The sequence below is a fragment of the Jaculus jaculus genome, chromosome 7 (genome assembly GCF_020740685.1).
Source record: "Jaculus jaculus isolate mJacJac1 chromosome 7, mJacJac1.mat.Y.cur, whole genome shotgun sequence".
NCBI classification, from domain to species: domain Eukaryota; kingdom Metazoa; phylum Chordata; class Mammalia; order Rodentia; family Dipodidae; genus Jaculus; species Jaculus jaculus.
This window is the reverse complement of record NC_059108.1, coordinates 113318664-113340257: the sequence shown is the minus strand read 5'-3', so window position 1 is coordinate 113340257 and position 21594 is coordinate 113318664. Positions and strand designations below refer to the sequence as shown.

General features: G+C 45.1%; 1 protein-coding gene across 2 annotated transcripts; it reads right to left on the bottom strand.

Annotated features, from left to right (window-relative positions):
• Positions 1–2159: 2159 nt before the first annotated feature.
• Positions 2160–12496, bottom strand: Dact1 (dishevelled binding antagonist of beta catenin 1). 2 transcript variants are annotated; one of them, XM_004649225.2, is made up of 4 exons: positions 12075–12496; positions 9599–9731; positions 8194–8349; positions 2160–5254 (listed from the first exon to the last, which is right to left on the bottom strand). In XM_004649225.2, exons 1-4 carry the CDS (start codon positions 12420–12422, stop codon positions 3354–3356), a joined length of 2538 nt encoding a protein of 845 aa, XP_004649282.2. In that variant the 5' UTR covers positions 12423–12496; the 3' UTR covers positions 2160–3353. The 2 variants fall into 2 exon arrangements, with proteins under 2 accessions (XP_004649282.2, XP_004649283.2); XM_004649226.2 differs by having other exon boundaries at positions 2160–5143.
• Positions 12497–21594: the final 9098 nt, after the last annotated feature.

The following is a 21594-nucleotide window of genomic DNA, read 5'->3' as shown; positions in this document are numbered from 1 at the left end:
TTAAAAAAAAAAAAGAGAAAGAGAAGGGAGCTGCTCTTTACTTAGAAAAATCAAAGAACAGAAGAGAAAGCTGGGTGTGGTAGCGCACACCTTTAATCCCAGCACTTGAGAGCCTGATGTAGGAGAATCACTGGGCTAGCCTGAGACTATATAGTGAATTCCAGGTCAGCCTGGGCTATAGTGAGACCCTACCAAAATCAAAAAATAAAATAGAATAAATTTTTAAAAAGTAGGTGAAAAACTTAAAATCCTACCATTTTGTATCCCACAGCAGCTTAACCTAAGGATCACTCCTAAATTCAGTATAGTGTGGAGCAAGCAAAGGTTTCTTGATGTGAAGCAACACAAGTTCACAATGCCCCCTGGGAAAACCTTGCCAAGAAGAGTTAACCTAAATCCAAGCAGGCCTCACTCTACTTACGGAAAATGGAGGGCCTAGATGTTAAAATGCAATATAAGAAAACAACCAAATTCAGAAACTTGACACTTTCTGTATGGCAATTGTTCTGACTTTTAAAAAGCCAATGCTATCTTTTTTTTTTTTCAATATGGGGAGATTATTCTTAACCACAAAAGCTATGAACCTAACACCTACAGCCAGCTGCAATACACAACTTTGGTTGAATCATGGCTGGGAGTGGAAGAGAATGGGAAACTGTTGTTTCAAAATTCATGAAAGAAAATATATGAAGGCAGAAAGGAGGCTAAACTGGGGGGGGGGGAGCACAAGGGAGTAAGAGAAAGAGGGAAAGAGGGGAAAGAAATTATTTGTATGAAAACACCACAATGAAACCCAATTCTTTGTAAAGTGATAAATAACTTAATTTAAAAAAAATCGTGGGGCCTGGTGAGATGGCTCTGCAATTAAGGATGCTTGCTTGCAAAGCCTGGTGACTTTGGTTCAGCTCTCCAGCCACTCACATAAAGTCAGTCCCCAAGGCATTCAGTTGCAGCAGCAAGAGACCCTGGCACAGCCACACACACATACAACATACACATGCAATTCTTTTTTTTAATTCTTGGAATAGGTTCAGGACTGGTGGCACATGTATGTCATCCTAGCACTCAGGAGGCAGTTTGAGCCAATGAATGTGAGGTCAGCTCAAGTTACATCAAACCTTGTCTCAAAATGCCAAAAAATAAAAATTCTTGAAAATAATTGGAAAATCTCAATTTCAATATTTGATCAATTCCTGTTTTCCTTAGATGTGATCACATTGGATAATGTGTGCATTCGTTTTCAAGACATAAAATATCATGGCTGGAATATACTTTAAAATAATGTACAGTGTATGGTAGGAATAGATCAGTATGTCTTTGACCTTTGGCCTCTTGTACACAACTTAAGCAAAAACAAAAAGGTTAGCAGTTGTTGAATCTAGGTAGTGACAATTACAGGTGTTGCTGTATTCTCAACTTTTTCATATGATTTAAAATTTTTTTTAGTGAAAGTCGTGCATAGACTCCTCTTAAAAACGTTTTCCTGAGCCGGGTGTGGTGGTGCACGCCTTTAATCCCAGCACTCGGGAGGCAGAGGTAGAAGGATCGCCGAGAGTTCGAGGCCGCTCTGAGACTACATAGTGAATTCCAGGTCAGCCTGAGCCAGAGTGTGACCCTACCTTCAAAAACCAAAAAAAGTTTTCCCTAGCCAGGTGTGGTGGCATACACCTTTAATCCCAGCACTTGTGAGGCAGAGATAGGAGGATTGCTGTGAGTTCAAGGACACCCTAAGACTACATAGTGAATTCCAGATCAGCCTGGGCTAGAAGGAGACCCTACCTCAAAAAATAAACAAAAAAGCTTTTCCTAAAAGACATCTAAAGTCAGGCATGATAGTATGGTGGTTTCTACCTCTCATCCCAGCCTTCAGGTGGCTGAGACAGGAGGATTGTTAAAAGTTCAAAGTCTACCTGGGCTATATGGTGAATTTCCAAGTCATTTTGGGATACAGTTTGAGACTCTGCCTTAAAAAATAAATTAAAAGACATTTAGGAAATTCACCTTTAGTTTTAAATTCTAGATAAGTGATTTGCTTTTCTAGCTTCACCTATTATCCATTCTCAGCATATTAAAACCTGCCTTAAATATTGCAAATAATATTCTAAAGCCAGAAAATGTCTAATATAAATCTCACAAATACACCAATAACCAGCACAAGATTTATAGGGGTAAACATATGGTTTTATACCCAAATAACAAACTTAACAGCAGTAAAACAAACCGTTTATTACAGCATATAATGTGTTATATTAAATTTACACAATGATATATATAAACACAAACTGTTTATATCATACAGTAATTTTAACAACAGGAATTTCAAAAACAACTACTACTCATGCACAAAACATGCATACATTGGTGTTGTTAAAAAAGCAATTTTACACAATACTGTTTACCAAAAAAACCTTTTTTGTTTAAAAAAAATTTTTTTTTTAAAAAAAGCCCTTCCAGATAGGTCAGTGGTCCAATCTGGACTGGATTGCACTAACGTTGAGACCAAAGCTTACATGGCACAGTGCCTGTTAAGAGTGAATTTCTCTGCACCCAAGAACCAAAATTGTGTCTCAAAGGCGAGTCCTATATGGGTCAAATAGTTGTACTGGCTACGAGTCAGGAATGAAGAGAAAGGCATCCAAAGCTGCTGAATGTACGGCCCAAATCGGGTTACTGGTACCGAGGCCGAGGCACTAGATGTGGCAAGTTTCTGTGAATCCTTTTAAAGTATTACCAGTCTCCCTTATCCAGGTTGCCACGTCTGGATCTAGGGTCTGGTCTGTAAGTTCTGAGTTCAGTAAACGGAACAGTTTTGAGAAGAAACCAGGATGGGAAAACAGCTAAGAAATGTATGTAGAACTTAAAAAACAAACAATGGCTGCTTCTTATACCTATATCGTGTGATTACATGTAATGCCCTTCAATAGGAAAGCCCTTTCAGAGACACAGCTCTGAAGAATCAGGGAGCAAACTGTACATCTTACAACGGCGTCCAAACCGACCTTGGGATCAAAAGGCCTCATCCCAGTGAAATTCGAACATCAAAACCTACACGCTAAGACATCAGCTGACAGTCACAAAATTCATCCACGATCAACCACCACTGAAACCCCAGCACCGACTTCTAACTAGCAACACATCCTCTACCTTCCATTAAAGGCACTAGTGTCCATACATGATCATGAGACATAAGTTATCTTGGTTTTATCATAATAAAAAGAAAGCATCCCTTGAAATTCCTACACACACACACACAAAAAAAAAAAAAGAAGACGCCATTATTATTTTATTATTAATTATTATTTTCTTTCTTTCTTTCAGAAACTAGGAAAGGCTCGCTACAACCGTGATGCTTCTCAAACGGTGGTCATCAGTTTCAAGGAGCCGGAGCGGAAGCGGAGGATTTTCTTCTTGAGGTTGTGCGAGGCCTTGATTTTGACAAAGGCTTTGGTGGCGTGGCTGCGAAGCTCGGGGCCCGCGACCGTCTGGATGGGCAGCGTCTGGACGAACTGGGACCACATGAAGCCCCCGCTCTCCTCCGAGTCGCTGGTGGTGCTGCTCTCGCCCACGAACTCGCCCTCGCTCACGCTCGACTCGCTGTCGCCGAAGCAGTTGGTGGTGTAGTTGCTCCGCTCGTCCTCGCTCGTGTCCACCACGGTGGAGTGGAACAGCGACTCGCACTCGGCCGAGTACTCGGAGTCGCTGGCCACGTAGGCGTAGGGACTGGCGTAGGGCAGCGCCACGGGCACCGGGTACACGCCCACGTGCTCCCCGCGGCGAGCCCTCCGCGCCCGCCGCAGCGCCTCCTCGTAGGAAATCTCCGCCGACGACTTCCACCGCCGGTAGTCGGTTCGCTTGTGCTTAGGTTTGGCCACCACCGCTTCCCGTCCGTGCCCATGCGCCTTGAACCCGGCCCGATGGCCGCCGCCGCCGCCGGTGCCCAGGGGCCTGCCGGGAAGGCCCACGTCGGACGTCCCGCCGCCGCCGCCGCTCCGCCTCGCCTTGGCCGAGGTTTTCTTGGGTTTCTTATTTGTATCCAAGTCATCGGGGAAGCGACACTTCTTGCCCGAGGCCCGGGCTTTCTCCCTGACCGTGGGCAATCCGTGCTCAGGTCCCTGCGGGGCCTGGCCGCGGGGCTTCAGCGTGGAGCTCCTCGCCGTGCCCACGCTCCTGTGGCCCCGGTGCGGCCTGACGCCCGGCTGCTGGCCGGGGATGAACTGAGCTTTCACCAGATGCCCTTCCTCCAGGCTTTGCGAAGAGGAGCCTTCGCTTTTGAAGTCCAGCGTTGGCCTGTCCTCCACGGGGAAGACGGCTGGCAGCAGCGGGGGTGGCGCGGGCGCGGGCACGGCCTGTAGGCCGCCCTTGGGCGCCGTCTTCTTCAGGGACTGCCCGGCTTTGCTCTCTTGCGGGGCGACGGAGCCTCTGCCGGGGCTCTCCTTCGCAGAAGTGGCGGAGACCTGGTTACTTTCCTTAAGGGACTCCCCGGGCCCCACGGCGGGATCCCGCGCTTGTTCCTGAGAGGCCGCCTTGGCGGTTCTGGGCACATGCTTGCTTTGGGCGTCCATGGCAACACCCGCTGGGCAGCCCACAACCAACCTCTTGCTCTCCGGTTGTTCTGTCTTTAGGTCTTTGGGCCGCTGCTTCGGCGGAGAGAGTGCCCCGTGGTCCAAAGATGGCATTCCCGCAGAGGGCAGACACGCCTGTTTGGGGTTCTTGAGGCTCACCCCATTGCCCTGTGGGATGCCACCCGAGGCCCTGACACACACACTGCCATTCCGCAGAAGCCCTTTCGTGGGATCAGCGTTCACGCTGGTTCTGGGTTTATTGGTCCTTACGGGGTGTGTTTTTTTCTGGACCAGACTCAGAATGTAGCCGTCCATTTTCTTGCTGGATGAAGGATGGGATGCCGACCACAGACTGCTTGGAGATGGTAAGGAACTGTCTGCTTTGGTGGCATCCAGTTCAGTTCTGACACAAATATCATTGGCATGATTCCCAAGCCTCTCCTCTTCCCTCAGAGGGCTGCCCGTCAAACAAAGGAGAAACATGGGGCTCTGCACAGCCACGGCGTGAAGTGGACTGGGATAGCGATATACATCATTCCCGTTTTTAGACACCAGATCACACTGGTACTTGGGATTCACATCTGTAATGACATCAAGGGAATTAAATTGTGGTGTGGAGTGGGAACTGCAAATTGCCCCCGAGGCCTGGTCTTCACAGTGGCTGCCTTTACATTCCAACCATCCTATGAGATCTGAAAAACATGCAAAGGTACACTCTGAAGAAATGAATTGGTAGCATCAGCTGGATTCTTTGGCCAGTTTTCAGACATGCTTATGAGTAGAGAGAGAATAGCAAATGATTAAAAAAAAAAAAAAAACACTCCACCAATTTATATAAAGTACTGAAACATGGAAGAAAAATAACAAAAATTTGACCAACTGGTCATGGTAGCACATGCCTTTTATCCCAGCATTGGGGAGGCTGAGGTAGGAGGATAGTTGTGAGTTCAAGGCCAGCCTGAGGCTACATAATGAATTCCAGGTCAGCCTGGCCTAGAGCAAGACCCTACCTCAACAAAACAAGACAAAAAAAAAAAAATTGACAATTTCCTTCTTTGAAGGAAAAATATTCAGCCATTCAAATTTTTTTAACTACTGAATAATGTAAGAAAAACACTTTGTACAGATTAATGGAAATCATGATGTAATATCAGAGTATAATCTTATCAAGATTGTGCATGTGTAAAGAATGTCTGAGATGAATTATACCAAGATTCTGATAGAACTATCTCAGTGTGATGAGGGGAAATGATACATATTTTCTTACTTATTTTCTATTTTCTAAATCTTCAACAATAACTACCATATAAATGTATAATTATAAAAAAAAATAAGCTTTCTTTTGGGGGTCTACTCTCCCTTCTCTATTCCTAGTTTTCCTCTAAAATACTCTGGATAAACTATACTTTGTCTTCATCCCTAGTTTTTAAACCTGACTCTCAATGACATCTATTCAAATGTAACTGCCCTGTGGAAGATAAAAATTAAATAAAGATTAATAAAGTTTAAATAATGTTTACTGTCTTTTCAGTAGTTATACTGAAAACAGTATTTTTTTAATAGGATAAGGAATTCTTGGTAATTGTTTCTAAATATCAAGTGGTAAGAATAATGGTATTTTCTTATGTCTTAGCATGTAGAATGCCAAAATATAATGAATCAAGCTCTTTCACTGATTTCTTACTTTAGTGAATATTATAAATAACAGTACCTTCTGACCTTCAGTTAGTAGGTAAAATCAAAGTTGAATTCATTACTGACTTATTTTATTTTATTTTTATTTATTTGACAGAGAGAAAGAGGGAGAAAAAGAGAGAGAATGGGCATGTCTGGGCTCCAGCCACTGCCAACAAACTCCAGAGGCTTGCGCCCCCCTGTGCATCTGGCTTACATGGGTCCTGGGGAATTGAATCAGGGTCCTTTGACTTTGCAGACAAACGCTTTAACTGCTAAGCCATCTCTCCAGCCCTCATCACTGATTTTTCCTCCATTATGTCTATTTATTCAAATATTGAAAACCTACTGTGTGCCAGTTTCTATGTTAAGTATTTAAGGGAAAGCTCTCTGAATTTCAATAACTAGCAGTCTTCAGAGAAGAGAAACTTTTCTAACTAATAGCTCTTTTCTTTTTTCCTCTCTCCTTCCCCACCACCCTAAATCCTCTTCACCTTATGGCCACATTTGTCTGTACCATTTATCTCTTTATTCAGAGTAGAATAAAACAGATATCCCATCTCCCAAGGCACAATTATGTGAGGATATGGCATTTGCAACAGCCAGGGGCCTGTCTTCAAGGAAAACCTGTACTAAAGTGCCTTTTAATGGGGTTTATAAAGTTTCCCTCTGAAACCAGATCTGCACAGTGAAGGAGAGCAATTACCAATGAACTTGAGTCCCAGACACTAGATAATAGCTCTGTGCTTTCCCAATTGATTGCTGCTGACAACACGCACTACTAATACAAAGACACAACCAATTAGCAACCTCAGCCTTTCAGAATGATATTTGCCTTGCCCAGACAAAAAACAAAGCCTTGCACCCAAATGCAAAACATAAACAAATCTGGGTGCAGTCTCTTATGTATGCTCTTAGCTCTTACAGCAAGAATCTTTACATTTTCTGTTCTTCCAAGAAAGTGAAACATAACAAAACTAAGTAGGGAGTTCTGACTTTTAGCAACATCTTGGTAATTTTTAAGCAGATGGAGAGCTTCTGACAATGGTTCACAAGCCAAAATGAGCACAATTCCCATGATGTGGGAGAAAAACATGAGCTTGGTAATTAGACCTGAGCTTGAATCCTGCCACTCCCTAACAACATAGCCTTAAATGACTCCAAATCACCTCACTTGGCCTCCTTTTTATTGATTTATTTATTTTTCTTTCTTTTCCTTTATCAGTTTTTTTTGTTAAGTAGAAACTTTGTATGGACACAAAGTAGAGTTCACAACAGCTACACCCTGAAGAATGGCTGAGAGGATTTAGAGAAGACAGGTACACCTAGTAGTGTGATGACACAAAGTAGACACCTGGGAACTGCCCAGCAATGACAGCATGATCTCTGGAATCCTGCAAAGGGGACTGTAACATATGGGCTATGGCAATCCCTTCACACAGGGGAGGTAGTTGAGGAAACATGCAGGAGGCCTGCTCCCTCCAGTCAGTACTGGACAGTTCTTAAAGTACAGGTTCCAAGATGAGAATAGTTTCAGCCTGAGGGATGTAGCTCAGGGGTAGAATGGAGGACATGGAGAAATGGAGGGAGGGAGGGAAAGACAGCAGATAGGACTACAGGGTGGTAACAGTGTGTTTAGAGTATGCACAGCCCTGGTTCAATCACTAGCACTAAAAAAGAAAAGGAAGTGCCGACAAGTTCGATGCCTAGATTATCAGGACAGAGTACTAAAGTTACAGTGCTCTGTTGCTCAGAGTATAAAGCCAAATGGCATTTAGAGTACCGGGCTTGTTCTAGATATTCACCTAGATCAAACTGTAGGCTTTAGATGTACTGAGGCAGAAAGTACAGTAAACAGATGAACTTTCGCTTTTCGATAAGAAGGTTGGAGATAGGTAACTCCTTGATTCCCCCCACCCTTCCAGTTAATATTTCTGTCAATGCTAAAAATTCTTACCTGCTGACTTGAGACAACCATCTGATATAGACAAGGTTGCTTCCAAGGGGCTGCAAAAGCAGGTGCTGGAGTGACAACTGGACAAACACTCACTGAACACTGAGTTAGAAGAATTTGAAAGGGATCCTGAAGCCCCATCACTGAGTTCATAAAACCCTACAAATAAAAAGATGGTTGGAATCAAGGTCATGTCACAGAGAAATACACACTCATACTTAGAAAGACAAGCTGGGCTAGGGAAATGACTGAGGAGTAAAGTACTCAAGCATGAGGACCCAAGTTTGGATCCCCAGCACTCACAAAACACCAAGGGTGGGGTTCTATGCCTGTAATCCCAGCACTAGGAAGAGACAGGAAATGCCTAGGACTCACTGGCTAAGAATTAGGTTAACCAAATCAGTGAGCTCAAGGTTCATCAAGAGACCCTGTCCCAAAGAATAAGGTGGAGAGTGACTGAGAAAGACACTCAAAGTCAACCTGAGGCCTCCACACACCCATCTTTATGCACCAGAGCACACACATGTCAATACATGGTCATGCACACCACACACCATACATGCAAGGAAAAAGCAGATAACTCATCTAGGAAAAGGAAGTAAGTAGATTTTGATTTGTTTTTCTTTTAAGGAGGGTGGGGAATGATATGTTTCCACACACACCTTGAATTTTAAGGTCTTGATTTTATGGCTTAAGTTCAAATCTTCCTTAGGAAAAGGCAAAAAAAAAAAATGTAATTATGGGTATTTTTCAAAGTCTTTCACATTCTCCAACTGGCCTTCCTCCTCAACCCAGCTTTAAAGATGTATTAGAAGTGAACTGAACTGGCATCTGCCAGAACCTTAATTTTATCATGAATGTTCCAAAAAGAATTACTTTTAAAAGAAGCTTAATATGGTGGTTCACACCTGTCACCCCAGCATTTGGGAAGCTGTGGTAGAAGGAATACCTCAGGTTTGGGTTCAAGGCCAGCCTGGCCTATACAGTGACTTCCAGGACAGCTTGGGCTACAGAGTAGACCCTGTCTCAAAAGCAACAAAGAGATAAATAAGGAAAACTATATATGTGTGTGTGTGTATATATATGTATGTATACACACACACACATTCAAGGAACCAAATGAAAGGAAAAAATGCCTTTGAAGTAGTCTCGAAAAGCTGAAGTGTGACCAATTTTCTAGGCCACTTTTGACTTCCTCAAGTTTCAAAGGACAATTGCTCTTCCAGAAATCTGAATGGCAGTTTTTATTTTTAAACTCAAGGGACTCCAGTCAGATCAATCTCATTATTAAACAATTTGTTGTCTGACTCAAGCAACTGATTGACAGGTGCTTTCCATTCTCTTCCCTCTTGATCAAACTCCATAGCCATTTCTCCTGAGGGGAGGACTGCGCCCTGGTCTTGCTCACCTGAGCTGGGCCGGCTGTCTGTCTCCAGATGCTCTTCAGATGTCTTGTCTACATCCAGTCTCAGGTCACTTATCTGCTTGTCAAGTTCCTGCAACTGATTCAACAAACCAGCATCTCTTCTCCTCAGACAGTTCTGATTAGGAGGAAACAGGGAAAGAAAAAATGGGCACACTTTGGTGACCTCTGTCTGCTATTCAAACTAAAATGTTCACCAAGCCTTCCAAAACCAAAACTTTACAGGATAACCTGAAATAAAAATGTCAAGAATATGCCATATCATTACATGCCCTTTATCATATTTTTGATGATATAAAATTTTCTTCATTAAAAAATAATACAGGCGAGGCTGGGCATGGTAGTGCATGCCTTTAATCCCAGCACTCAGCAGGCAGAGGTAGAAGGGGTCACCATGAGTTCGAGGCCAGTCTGAGACTACATAGTAAGTTCCAGGTCAGCCTGGGCTAGAGCGAGACCCTACCTCAAAAAACCAAAATGATAATAATAATACAGGCTGGGATGTAGCTCACTGGTAGAAAGTGCTTACCTAGCATGTGCCAGGTCCTGGTTCAATGCCCAGTATTTGTGGGCAGGAGGCTTATTTTTTAGTTTTTTTTATTAAACTATGCAAATTGACTTTTTATAGGTAAGGGCAAAAAATTGCATAGGCTTTAAATCGTTTAGTGTAAAACCAGTTTAAGAAAAAAACCTTCACAGTAGGCTCTTGAATTTGAAGTCAGAGTAACAGATTTCCTACAATACACTATAATCTTACTTAGGTGAAGTTTTCTGGCCAAATGTGTTGGCCTGCAAAATTTTGTTTTCTATTAGTTGCTTTGTGGGGCTTAATCAGTCTTACAGCCTTTGAAAGTGAGAAATTAATACTAATAGCCAGTGCCAAGTATAATGTGAGCTGGCAGAATCCAAAACCCTCAAGGGGAAAGCCATCAAGATTTGGGCCCAGCTTGAGTTTCAAAAGGTGACAGATTGGTTGTGCTAACTCACACCGCCACCTAGTGCTTCCTGTTGCTGGAAAGGCAAAAGAACTCAAAATTTAAAAAGGCATCTGGTTCAAATCAGGAACGCCAAATCTACAAATGAAAATAGTGCCATAAACACTGGCTGGAGTGGAATTCTCCTGACATACTGCCTTGCTCCCCTCCCCTGAAACGGACAATGGGAATGGGCCGCTTACAATCTTGAGCTTCATGAAGACAAAAGGGTGCTATTGTACAAGACAATGCATACAAGGTAAACGACCAGGCACAACCAGAGAGAACGGGCTCAAATTAATGCACCTAAAAATCTGGTCCGTTACCAAAGAAAAACAGTTAAAAAATAAAAAGCCAAAACAGAGGTAATCCAGCACATATCCGTCTACACTTCTGAGTCCTATGACTTTAAAAGCTTACAGATGTAAACCATCTGCTTATTTGCTGCAATTTGAATTTCTTTAGCAAAAAAAAAAAAAATACATCAAGTGAAAGCACTTTGATGCTCAAGAAATAAATCTGCAAAGTGGTAATGCACATGACAACACCCCAGCATCACTTTAAGAGGGCCGCTCTCTCGCATGCGGCTGGTTTTAGATAACATGAACCTACCAGATAAGAATCTTTTCGCTGTTTCCAAAACTACAGATTGAGCACACAAAGCTGCCGCCATTATTTTGAGGCGGCGTCAAAAGCTGTTCTCAACACATTAAGGTCCAAAGTTCCTTTTCCTCCTCATAATGAAGATGGCACAGAATGCCTGGGCCCCTGACGGAAATCCAATAAGATAAATGGCCCCTGAGCGCAGGTCCTCTGTGCGTCCACCTCCACCACCAAGCACAGCTGGCAGAACGTATAAAATGGGAGCCGAGGGGGGCACGTTCTCGGGCCACATTGCCATCATTTGCATGTAGTTTTAACCTCCTTGTACAAAGGACCTCTATTTGAAATTAAGCACCAGTCCAGGCCAAAGCAGGCTTCTGGGGAAAGCCTTGGGAGGGGCACGGCTCTCAGCCGGCGCTTCAATGTAGTCGGAAAACTCGGGGCTGGACACCTACCCAGGCCACCAGCCCCCCACCCCCCTTTTGTCTTCTCTGCGGGAGGACATGAAACTAGGGAGACTACGAACTGAAATGGCATTTGAAGTGCGTGGGGTGGGGGATGCAAACCTCTGGGGAGGGGGCTTGAGGTCGCCTAACTTTCAGGTTCGAACCAAGCGACTCCAAGAATGCCAAATGCAAGGAGGAGAGACTCTACCCGTCCCCGCAATCGGCACGAGGTGCCCAGCCCCTCACCTGACACAAAGCAGACACCCGCCAGAAACGCGTGGCAACCCACGCAGCACAGGGATCGGGGTAGTCCGAGGCCGGAGGATGGGGAGAAGGGGAGGTTCGTCCCTTCGAGAATCGCCCCAGCCACAGACCAACCTCGCGCCCACCCCCCAGGGCACCTGCCCGGACCTCCAGCCCCGCCACGGGACGACCTACCAATTGCTTCCGCAGCAGCAAGATGTTCTCCTCCAAGAACTTCTCCTCCAGGCGGCTGCGCTGCGCCGCCTCCCCGGGCAGCTCCCCGGCGCGCGGGGCTCCGGGCGCCGAGCCCCCGGCGCAGCGCAGCGCTCCACGGACCAGCAGCTCCTGGCGCTGGCGCAGGTACTCCAGCTCGGCCAGCCCCGCCAGCGTGGCCTCCTGCCGCTCCCGGGTGCGCTGCCGCTCCGAGTCCGTCTCGCCCTTCTCCCGCCAGCGCCCCTCGGGCTCGGCTGCACGCGGCTCGCCCCGGGTCGGTGCCGGCGGCTCCGGCTCCCTCACCACCGTGCCGGCCGGACCCGGCTTCATGGTCCGTCCTGCGCACGAGCCGGCAGCGATCGATTCCCCCGGGCGCACGAGCGAGGGCGCTAGCGCGGGCTCATGCCGTCCCCGAGGCGGCGGCGGCGGGGACACCGAGCTCCCCACCGGCTCCCCGCGCGCCGGCAGAGCGGACCCGACCCGACCCGGGCGGCGCCGTCCGCTGTCGCCGCGCGTCTCCGGCCGCGGACCCGCAGCTGATAACGCCCTGCCCGGCGCTACGTCACGCGCGGCAGCCCGGCCACCCGTCTCCTCCCTCCCCGGGCTCCGCGCTCTCCCCTCGGCTGTCAGGACGGCCTCCGCCTCCGCCTGCGCGCCCCTCCCCGGCTCCGCCCCCCGCCCGGCCTCGGGCCTCCGAGCCCCCTCTCCGGAGCCCGAGGCGCCCGAGCTCTCCCCGCTCGCCATTGGCTCTGCTGCGTGGCCCCGAGCATCCTGTTACAGAGGGCCTCGCAGGCTGGGTCCGCCGAGGGCCGGGCTCCCCCCAACCCCCCAACACACACACACCCCGAGGAGAACTTTCCGAAACTCCGCGGAGTTGCAGCACACACGCTTAACCCTTTCTGCGCACGTCCATTCTCTTCTTTCGCCTTCCCAAACCGGCGCACTCAAGGACCATTTCTGTGTCCTAGGTTTGGAGGAGGGGGATCTCTCTCCCCCCGCGCCTCTCTCTCTCTCTCTCTCTCTCTCTCTCTCTCTCTCTCTCTCTCTCTCTCTCTCTCTCTCTTCTTAACTATTCTGTAACAGAAGAAAGAAATCAGTGGTCTAAACCCGTTTTATTGTTTGTTGTAATTTTTCAACCAAGTCTCTATGGGCAGCATCGACAGTAGGCAGGAGGATGTCGCTGTAAGGCAAGCGGCTATATATCCATTCTTATAAAAGCCCAGGGTTTGTGAAGGTGGCGCGTGAGCGCTTGGGTTTTGGCTTTTATTGTCGTTACTCCATCTCCATTCTCTAGAGCTCTCTCGCTCTGAAACCAGACTACCTGAATTGGAATTCCTGTTTTACTCATGAGTAGAAAGCTACTTGCCAACTCTTTGTACCTCTATTTATACGAAGGTAAAATGGAGCTACTAACAGAACGTGCCTGTGGTAAAAATCGTAATACACATCATGTCATATTTTTATTTATTTATTTGACAAAGAAGGAGAGAGAGAACAGAGAACGTGCGTGCCAGGGCCTGCAGCCACCCAAACGAACTCCAGACGCGTGCGCCCCGTTGAGCAGCTGGCTAACGTGGGTCCTGGGGAATCGAACCTGGGTCCTTTGGCTTTGCAGGCAAACGCCTTAACCGCTAAGCCATCCCTCCAGCCCCACACCATGTCATATATATATGTGGGACTCTGGCCCTTAAATTGTAAGGGTTACATGAGTTACAGCTCTCACGGCTGTTCTGTTTTGTTTTCCAGAGGGACTTATGAAATTTCCTCCTAAAGTTTCATTTGTAATATGATCATGTCTACTTGGAACACCCTTCACAGGAAGTTTCAATGGAATTGGGATCTGGAAATGGCACCAGTTGGCTTGTGTAGGGAACAGTACCATAGTGGTTTTTGTTTTGTTTTTTTAAGTGATAAGGGGGCTGAAACGATGACTTAGTAGTTAAGGCGCTTGCCTGCAAAGCCAAATGACCCAGGTTCAATTCCCTCCCCACTACCCACGGAAACCAGATGAACAAGGCAGTACATGCGCCTTTTGTAGCAGCTGAAGGCCCTGGTGCAGCCATTTTCCCTATCTCTCTCTCTCTTTCTCTCTCTCTCTGTCCATCTGCCTCTATATTCCAATCTCTCTCAAATAATTAATAAATAATTTGTTTAAAAAAAGCAGCACACCCAGCCGGGCGTGGTGGCGCACGCCTTTAATCCCAGCACTCGGGAGGCAGAGTTAGGAGGATCACCATGAGTTCAAGGCTACCCTGAGACTACATAGTGAATTCCAGGTCAGCCTGAGCCAGAGTGAGACCCTACCTCGAAAAACAAAAAAAAAAAACAAAAAAAAAAAACAAAAAAAAAGCAGCACATCCAAAACGTATCAGAAATTGAATTCAGCAAGTCACAGTTTGCTGGACTTAAGACAGTGTTGGGTGAAGGACAGCATCTTACCTCAGGATTTCAGGTGATTACGCCTTTGCCTAGCCGCTTGTCCCTGCTAGGAATTCTCTTTTCTCCCCCACTGTGTGGTCTAATCTTCCTTCCAAGATCTCCAAGATCATTTCACTCACTTCCCCCTGAATTTGTTAACAGCGTGAATATTTGGTCCTTACCACTTTTTCTTGGTGTACACACACACACACACCTGTGCACTTAGGTACTCATGTGAACCTTCTCCATTATAAAAGCTGCCTGAAGGTAGGGACAGGTTTAACTCCACTCCTAGTACCACCCTGTTCTCAGCACAGGATCTTGCAAGCATTCAAGTGATAATTACTACAGGGATACTCAACAGGATGTAGGTTAGTTGTAAATTGTTTTTTCATTTGCATACTTTTAAACTAACTTCTATACTTAATAGTTCTCACTTAATCTTTACTACAAACAGAAGTAAGTCCACATTTTCCAAAACGACCCAAACAAAAGCGAGAGCTCCTGTGTCCCATCTGTCCCCCACTGCTACCTCCCACAGACATGAAAAGAACAACAACCTTGATTCATAATTAGCATGATTCTACACTAGACCTAAAAAATGGACTTTTGTACAGGTGTTTCTAGACAAAGTCATTTCTTTTTGGCTCATCTGCCAAATCTGACCTGATAATCCTAATTTCACTCCCTACTTTTAGGAAGACACTAAAGAATGCCTTACCTGACCTGCCAAAGGTCACTGTCTCATGTCCCTTGTCATTGCTTAGCCTTACCCATATCTAAACAAGCATCTTGCTTTCTAGTGAGTTAGGTTCCCTCTGGCTGGGTGGAGTCTGTTACTGGGATCATTGTTATGCCACACACAGATTGGCAACTGTATTTATATAATTGGAGGAGGGGGAGAAAAGCTGAAACATGTTTTTACACACTACTAATAAATCTTGTTAAAGCTGACAGACAAGCCACTGTGTCTCCAAACTTCTCCACCTTCCGGACCTTCCCTCCCCACCAAATGCCACTTAGGCTGCCTCATTGGTCTCAAAAATAAACCATTTGCCATAGCAGCTTGTACACAACCATAAAAAAGAAATTCCCAGCAAGTTTAAATATTTAAAATCATATATTCAGATGGTTCCGCCAATAAATTGGTCATGAATAGGAAAAAGAAAGGTTATGCTTTCCAGAGTATCCATTGCGCATTAATAAATGATGCTGCTCATTCAGGTGCCAATTACAACAAACTCAGGCTGTCAAGTGAAGTCAGAAGCAAGGAGCTCAGTGCTATAATTTGTTTCTCCAGGAGAACGCCCAGTGTCATCAGATTAAGTGTGACTGGCCAGGTTGCCCCTGTTCTCTTGTTAACAACCAAATCTTCCCCTCTGCGGTCTAGTTCCCTGGATTCGGTTTTTCCTCTTGGCTTCTGTGTTTTGGTTGTGGTGACAATGAAGGCAGTTGAAAAAGTGATCACTCCTGCTCTCCACTGTGGCCAGCGGTATATCTCTTTCCCCTAAAGTTGTGATGTTTCTTTCCCTTTCTTCTTTAAGTGCCGGGCACGTCTTGTCTTCCTCTACGAGTGCTTTTCAAGTACTGTTCAGCCATCCTTAGGAGTTTTTCTTACCGTGAGGCCTTGTTCTCAGAAACAAGGCTCTATCTAGAGCCTCAGAAAGTGGAATACTAAAGATGGACCGGGTCTGCTGTCCAGAGGATGTGGAGAGTGAGCTAACGGTGCCAGCATGAAAATCTTACTTGATGGCACTATAGTTCTGTGGATTATGCCTGAAGAGATTTCCTAAGCAGCCCCCATAAAAGGTCCCAGGGATCACACAGACTGAAGCTCTGCCCTGGGGCAGAACACTCCTAAGAGCACCCCACAAAGTCTGAGCAGCAGGCTGCAAATCCCATTACAGACAGAGTACGGAGCATACATTGCACATTTTGCCATAGAGAAAGGCAGCAAATGTGTCTTACAGCTTTTATGGCCAAACAGACACAAATGATGTCACTGGGGAAAGCTGTCTCCAAATAGGAGGGAAAAAAGGAAAGAGCGGTCCTTTGAGTTTGGGTGATGACCACCATTTGAGGGTCTGGGATCAAAGCTCCAGACAGACATCAAAGCCCATTTGAGTCTCAGGCCCAAAGAGCCACAGTGAATTAAACTTCATATACAGACTAATTATATAGCTTGACCCACAATCAGGCTTCAGTGAGGCACAGGGGAAAGAAAGCGGACATTGAAACAAAAGACTGAAAGTTGGTAGCAAAACTCGGCATTAAAATGGCCCTGAACACTTTAAAAGTCTGTCAAGGGGGGAGGGGAGCCGAGCAAACAGCAACCTTCTGACAATGCTAGTCTTGTTTCAAAGGCCGTGAAACAGCTTCTTCCACCCTCTGACTGCACGACCCGATGCCGCTCATGCCCAGAAGAAAAGGCTATCTCTCAGCTGAGCCTTAATGTTGTTAAAGAGGTTCCAGGTCACCAGGCTTCTGACGAAGCAGCCAAGGTGACTCCACGGTGTTTGCGTCTTCAGGAAGCTCGGGTTCCTCTTACAGAGCCCTGTGAGCTATAAAGACACTAATATGTCCCAGGGTGACAACCGGAATGCTAATCACTGATGTCTCCATCAGCCTCAGACTTCAGGCCAGTAACTATGATTTCTACTCCTTATGCTTACAGATGGAAGGTGCAGCAGATCACTGCTCTAGACTCACTCTCTGGCACATGAAGCAATTAAGTCTCCTTCATGCTAGGCCTTTTTTTTTTTTTTTTTTTTTTTTTTTTTTTGGTTTTTTGAGGTAGAGTCTCACTCTAGCTAAGGCTGACCTGGAATTCTCTATGTCGCCTCAGGGTGGCCTCGAAGGCGTGAGCTACCACGCACAAGTAGTTTCTTGAAACAGTTGTATGAGGTAGTTGTGCCTTTAGTTCTCTTTGTTGGTACTGTTCCCCAATTATTTAAAATTATCAATCTCAGGGCTGGAGAGATGGCTCAGCAGTTAAGGTCCTTGCCTATGAAGCCTAAGGAACCAGCTTCAATTCCTCAGGACCCACATAAGCCAGATGCACAAGGTGGCACATGCGTCTGGAATTCATTTACAGTGGCTGAAAGCCCTGATGTGCCTGTTTCTGTTTCTCTCTCTCTCTCTCTCAATCTCTCTCACAAATAAATAAAATATTGTAAAATTTATCAATCTTAAAAACTGACACATCAGATTTGACAATCCACTGAACATATAACCTTAAATTTTTAATTTTTATTTATTTAAGAGAGTGAAAGAGAGAGAGGTGGAGAGAATATGGGTATGCCAGGGCTTCCCTCCTGCCACTGCAAATGAACTCCAAATGCATGTGCCACTTTGTACATTTGGTTATACATGGGTCCTGGGTAATCAAACCTAGGCCATCAAGCACCTTTAACCAATGAGCCAGCTCTCTGGCCCATAACCTGATTTTTAATAAGAAAAATACTACAAAAATCAGCTTCTCATGGAATAAAACAAATATGTACCATCATTACCATAAACTCCTTTGAATAATCATTCACTGTTCAGTGGGCATTTATGGAGTACATAATACACCTACCAGGCACCCTACCTCATGAGCTCAGGGACTGGAAAATAGACTGGCACTAATTAAATAGCTGTCAGTGTGCATATGTGTGTATTTTCAAATTGTGAAACAACTACCACAATTATGAAATAATACTTTGAAAAGCAATAGACACTTTCCTCTGAGAACAGCAAATCAAAACCATGAGATATCTAAGTTAGAATTTTTTTTTAATCAGAAAGAACAACCAATACTGGGCGTGGTGGCACACACCCTGAATGCAAGCACCTGGGAGACAGAGGTAGGAGGACCCCTGTGAGTTTGAGACTACTTTGAGACTAGATAGTGACTTTCAGGTCAGCCTGGGCTAGAATGAGACCCTACCTCAAAAAACAGAAAAGAGCCAGGCGTGGTGGTGCACGCCTTTAATCCCAGCACTCAGGAGGCAGAGGTAGGAGGATTGCCATGAGTTCAAGGCCACCCTGAGATGACAGAGTTAATTCCAGGTCAGCCTGGACCAGAGTGAGACCCTATCTCAAAAAAAAAAACAGAAAAGAAAGAAAGAAAGAAAGAAAGAGAGAAAGAAAGAAGAGAAAGAAAGAAAGAAAGAAAGAAAGAAAGAAAGAAAGAAAGAAAGAAAGAAAAGAGCAACAACAAAAAGCTAGAAAGGAAAGTCTGATACATTGTTGATGGAATGTATATTAATAGAGCTGATATGGGAAATTCCTCCAAAAAAACTAAAACTAAAAATATCATATGTTGCATTTATCCCACTATTGGGTATATATTCAAAGGAAAAGAAATAAGAGTGCCTAAGAGATATTGGACTCTCTTGTTTATTGAAGCACTAGTTACAATAGCCAAGATAATGAGCTCATCCTAGGCTCTGAACAGATGAATGGATAAAGAGAGTTTGGGGTGGGGAGAAGGCTCAGCAGTTAAAGATGCTTGCTTGCAAATCCTGCTGGCCTGGGGTTCAATTCTTTAGTACCCATATAAAGTTAGATGTACAACATGGCACATTCATTTGGAGTTTGTAGCAGCAGAAGGCCCTGGTGCACTCATATTCTACACCTCTCTTTCTCTCTCTCTCCCTCTCTCTCTCTCTCTCTCTCTCTCTCTCTCTCTCTCATAAATAAATAAAATATTTTTATAAAAGATAATGGAATATTAGTTACAAAAAAGAATGAAGTATTATCATTTGTGACAACATGGAGAAAATTACATCAAGTGACAGGCACAGAAAGACAAGTACCACATGTTCTCACTTGTGTGTGGAAACTTTAAAACATGATTCCCATGGAAGTAGAAAATAGAATAGCAGAGGCTGGGAAGAAGAGGGAGGAATGGAGAGGGGACGGTAGGGATACAGGTATTACAGGGATGCAGTTGGATAGGAGGAATTGAGGGGAGTTCACTTAGGTGGGCATAAGCAGGTAGGGAATGGGTCTGAGGGACTGCTGATACAGGGGACTAGGGATGCAGTTGAGACTGCACATAATCTATTTATAATTGACCACAGGGACAGAAAACCATAAAAGCAGAAGCTAGGAAAGAAAAGAAGAAAAAAGTTTGAAAGGCCAGCAGTTTTAGATGTTCTGGAGTGGGAGATAATGGGGGAAGCTGAACCCCAATCCTTTATTCCCATGACATAAGGTGAGGAGGGAGATGTAACCCTGTAAATCCCAGTCCTGGAGCCCAAACAGACTTCTAGCTTGGGGACCCCTCCCTTCTTGAAGGCAGCTTTCACTTGCAAGAGATTCCATCTCTCTCCTGTCAGAATGGCTACCATCAAGAAAACAAATGACAGTAAATGTTGGCAAGGATGCAGAAAAAGGGGAGCCCTTTACACTGTTGATGGGAATGTCATCTGGTATAGCCATTGTGGAAATCAGTGTGGAGGTTTTTGAGACAGCTAAAAACTAGATTTACCATATGATCCAGCTATAGCACTCCTAGGCATATATCCTAATGACTCTTCTCACTACCTTAGAGATACTTGCACAACCATGTTTATTGCTGCTCTATTCACAATAGCCAGAACAGGAACTAACCTAGATGTCCCTCCACAGATGATGGATAATAAAGATACATTAACACAATGGAGTTCTATTCAGCAGTAAAGAAAAATGAAATTATGAAATTTGCAGGGAAATGGATGGATCTGGAAAGGATTCTACTAAGTGAGGTGACCCAGGCCCAGAAAGCCAAATGTCACATGTTCTTTCTCATATGTGGATCCTAGCTACTAATGTATAGAGTTGTGTGTGAGCTGGAACCAAAATTCGGTAGCAGAGGCCAGTAAGCTAGAAAAAAGGCTATAAGAGAGGGAGGAGAGAGAAGGACTTAAGGGGGTGGTATTGTATATATGTAAGTAAAACAGACTACAGGGAGGGGGAAAGGCCTAAGCAAGGTCAGGGGAAGAGATTGTGTAAAAGAAGGGAGGGGGAGAGGGTCAATCAAAATTCAAGATATTCTGAATAAGACATATGAAAACCTACTTTTTTGAATAATGACACATCCAGAAGCCATAGATTGTTACTGGAAAATTTTCAGTGCCAGGGACTGGATACCTTCCAGTGAGTTGTTGGCCAGGGAGGTCCCTGTTGCCTCCAGAACATTACAGGCTATTGCTAAGGGCCTTGGTTTCCCTTGAGAAAGAGATGGTAAGACCCAATGCTGAAGACTTCACATGCCTGAGTGGCAAAATCACTGAGAAATCAAGCTGGTACTGAGCAGAAAACCTTCTCCCTATAGACCAGCCAGCTGAAAGCTGGAAAAAGCTGCACTATATGCAGCCTTATGTGAGACAGAAGTCATCAGCGGTGAAAGCAGTGGACACTGGAAGCTTCAAATTTTGCCAGACAGGCCAAATGACTGAATGAGTGCAATAGTGGCATGTCTGCTCTGGGGGAAACTAACAGCTCTCTAGTTGGACTGGAGGCCCACTCTAAGGGAGGGAATACATGGTACTGAAAACCTAATCAAAAGCCTGTGGTAGGGGAGGTCATGATCCTTAGGGGTATAAAGCCTGCTCTTGTCTGGATAAATGCATATATTATTCTCACCAAACTGCCTTGAAAGCACTACACTTAATGTTCATATTCATATATTAATGCTACTCTCACTTCTGGTTAGAGAAGCTTCTTTTTTCAGATGGCAATGACCACTGGGATGACCCAAAAGGCAACATAGTGCTAAGAAGAAGGGACAGAGGAGTGTCCAGCACTGAAACATCTCACACCTCCAAAGCTCAGGATCCATTGCGTAAGAGGTGGTGGAAGGAATATAAGAGCCAAAGGAAGGGTACCACTCCTTACATACAACTGTCCAGACAGAAATTGGTCTCGACATCCATGACCTCACAGTACCTAGCAATACCTACACAAGAGCCTCATAATAAGAGAAAAAGATGAGGACATCAACTTAAAAGAGAGACTAATGGGGAGAAGGAGGGGATATGATGGAGAGCAGAGCTATGAAGGGAAAAGTGGGGGAGGGGAGAGAAATAGCATGGTTTGTTGTCTAGAAGTATAGAAG

Excerpts from the sequence above, each read along its gene's own strand:
- Dact1 (XM_004649225.2), bottom strand. The coding sequence starts at position 12,422 with ATGAAGCCGGGTCCGGCCGGCACGGTGGTGAGGGAGCCGGAGCCGCCG. Across the intron at positions 9,732-12,074 it reads TGCTGCTGCGGAAGCAATTG|AACTGTCTGAGGAGAAGAGA; the intron begins GTAGGTCGTCCC and ends CCTCCTAATCAG. Across the intron at positions 5,255-8,193 it reads TGGTTGTCTCAAGTCAGCAG|ATCTCATAGGATGGTTGGAA; the intron begins GTAAGAATTTTT and ends CATGTTTTTCAG.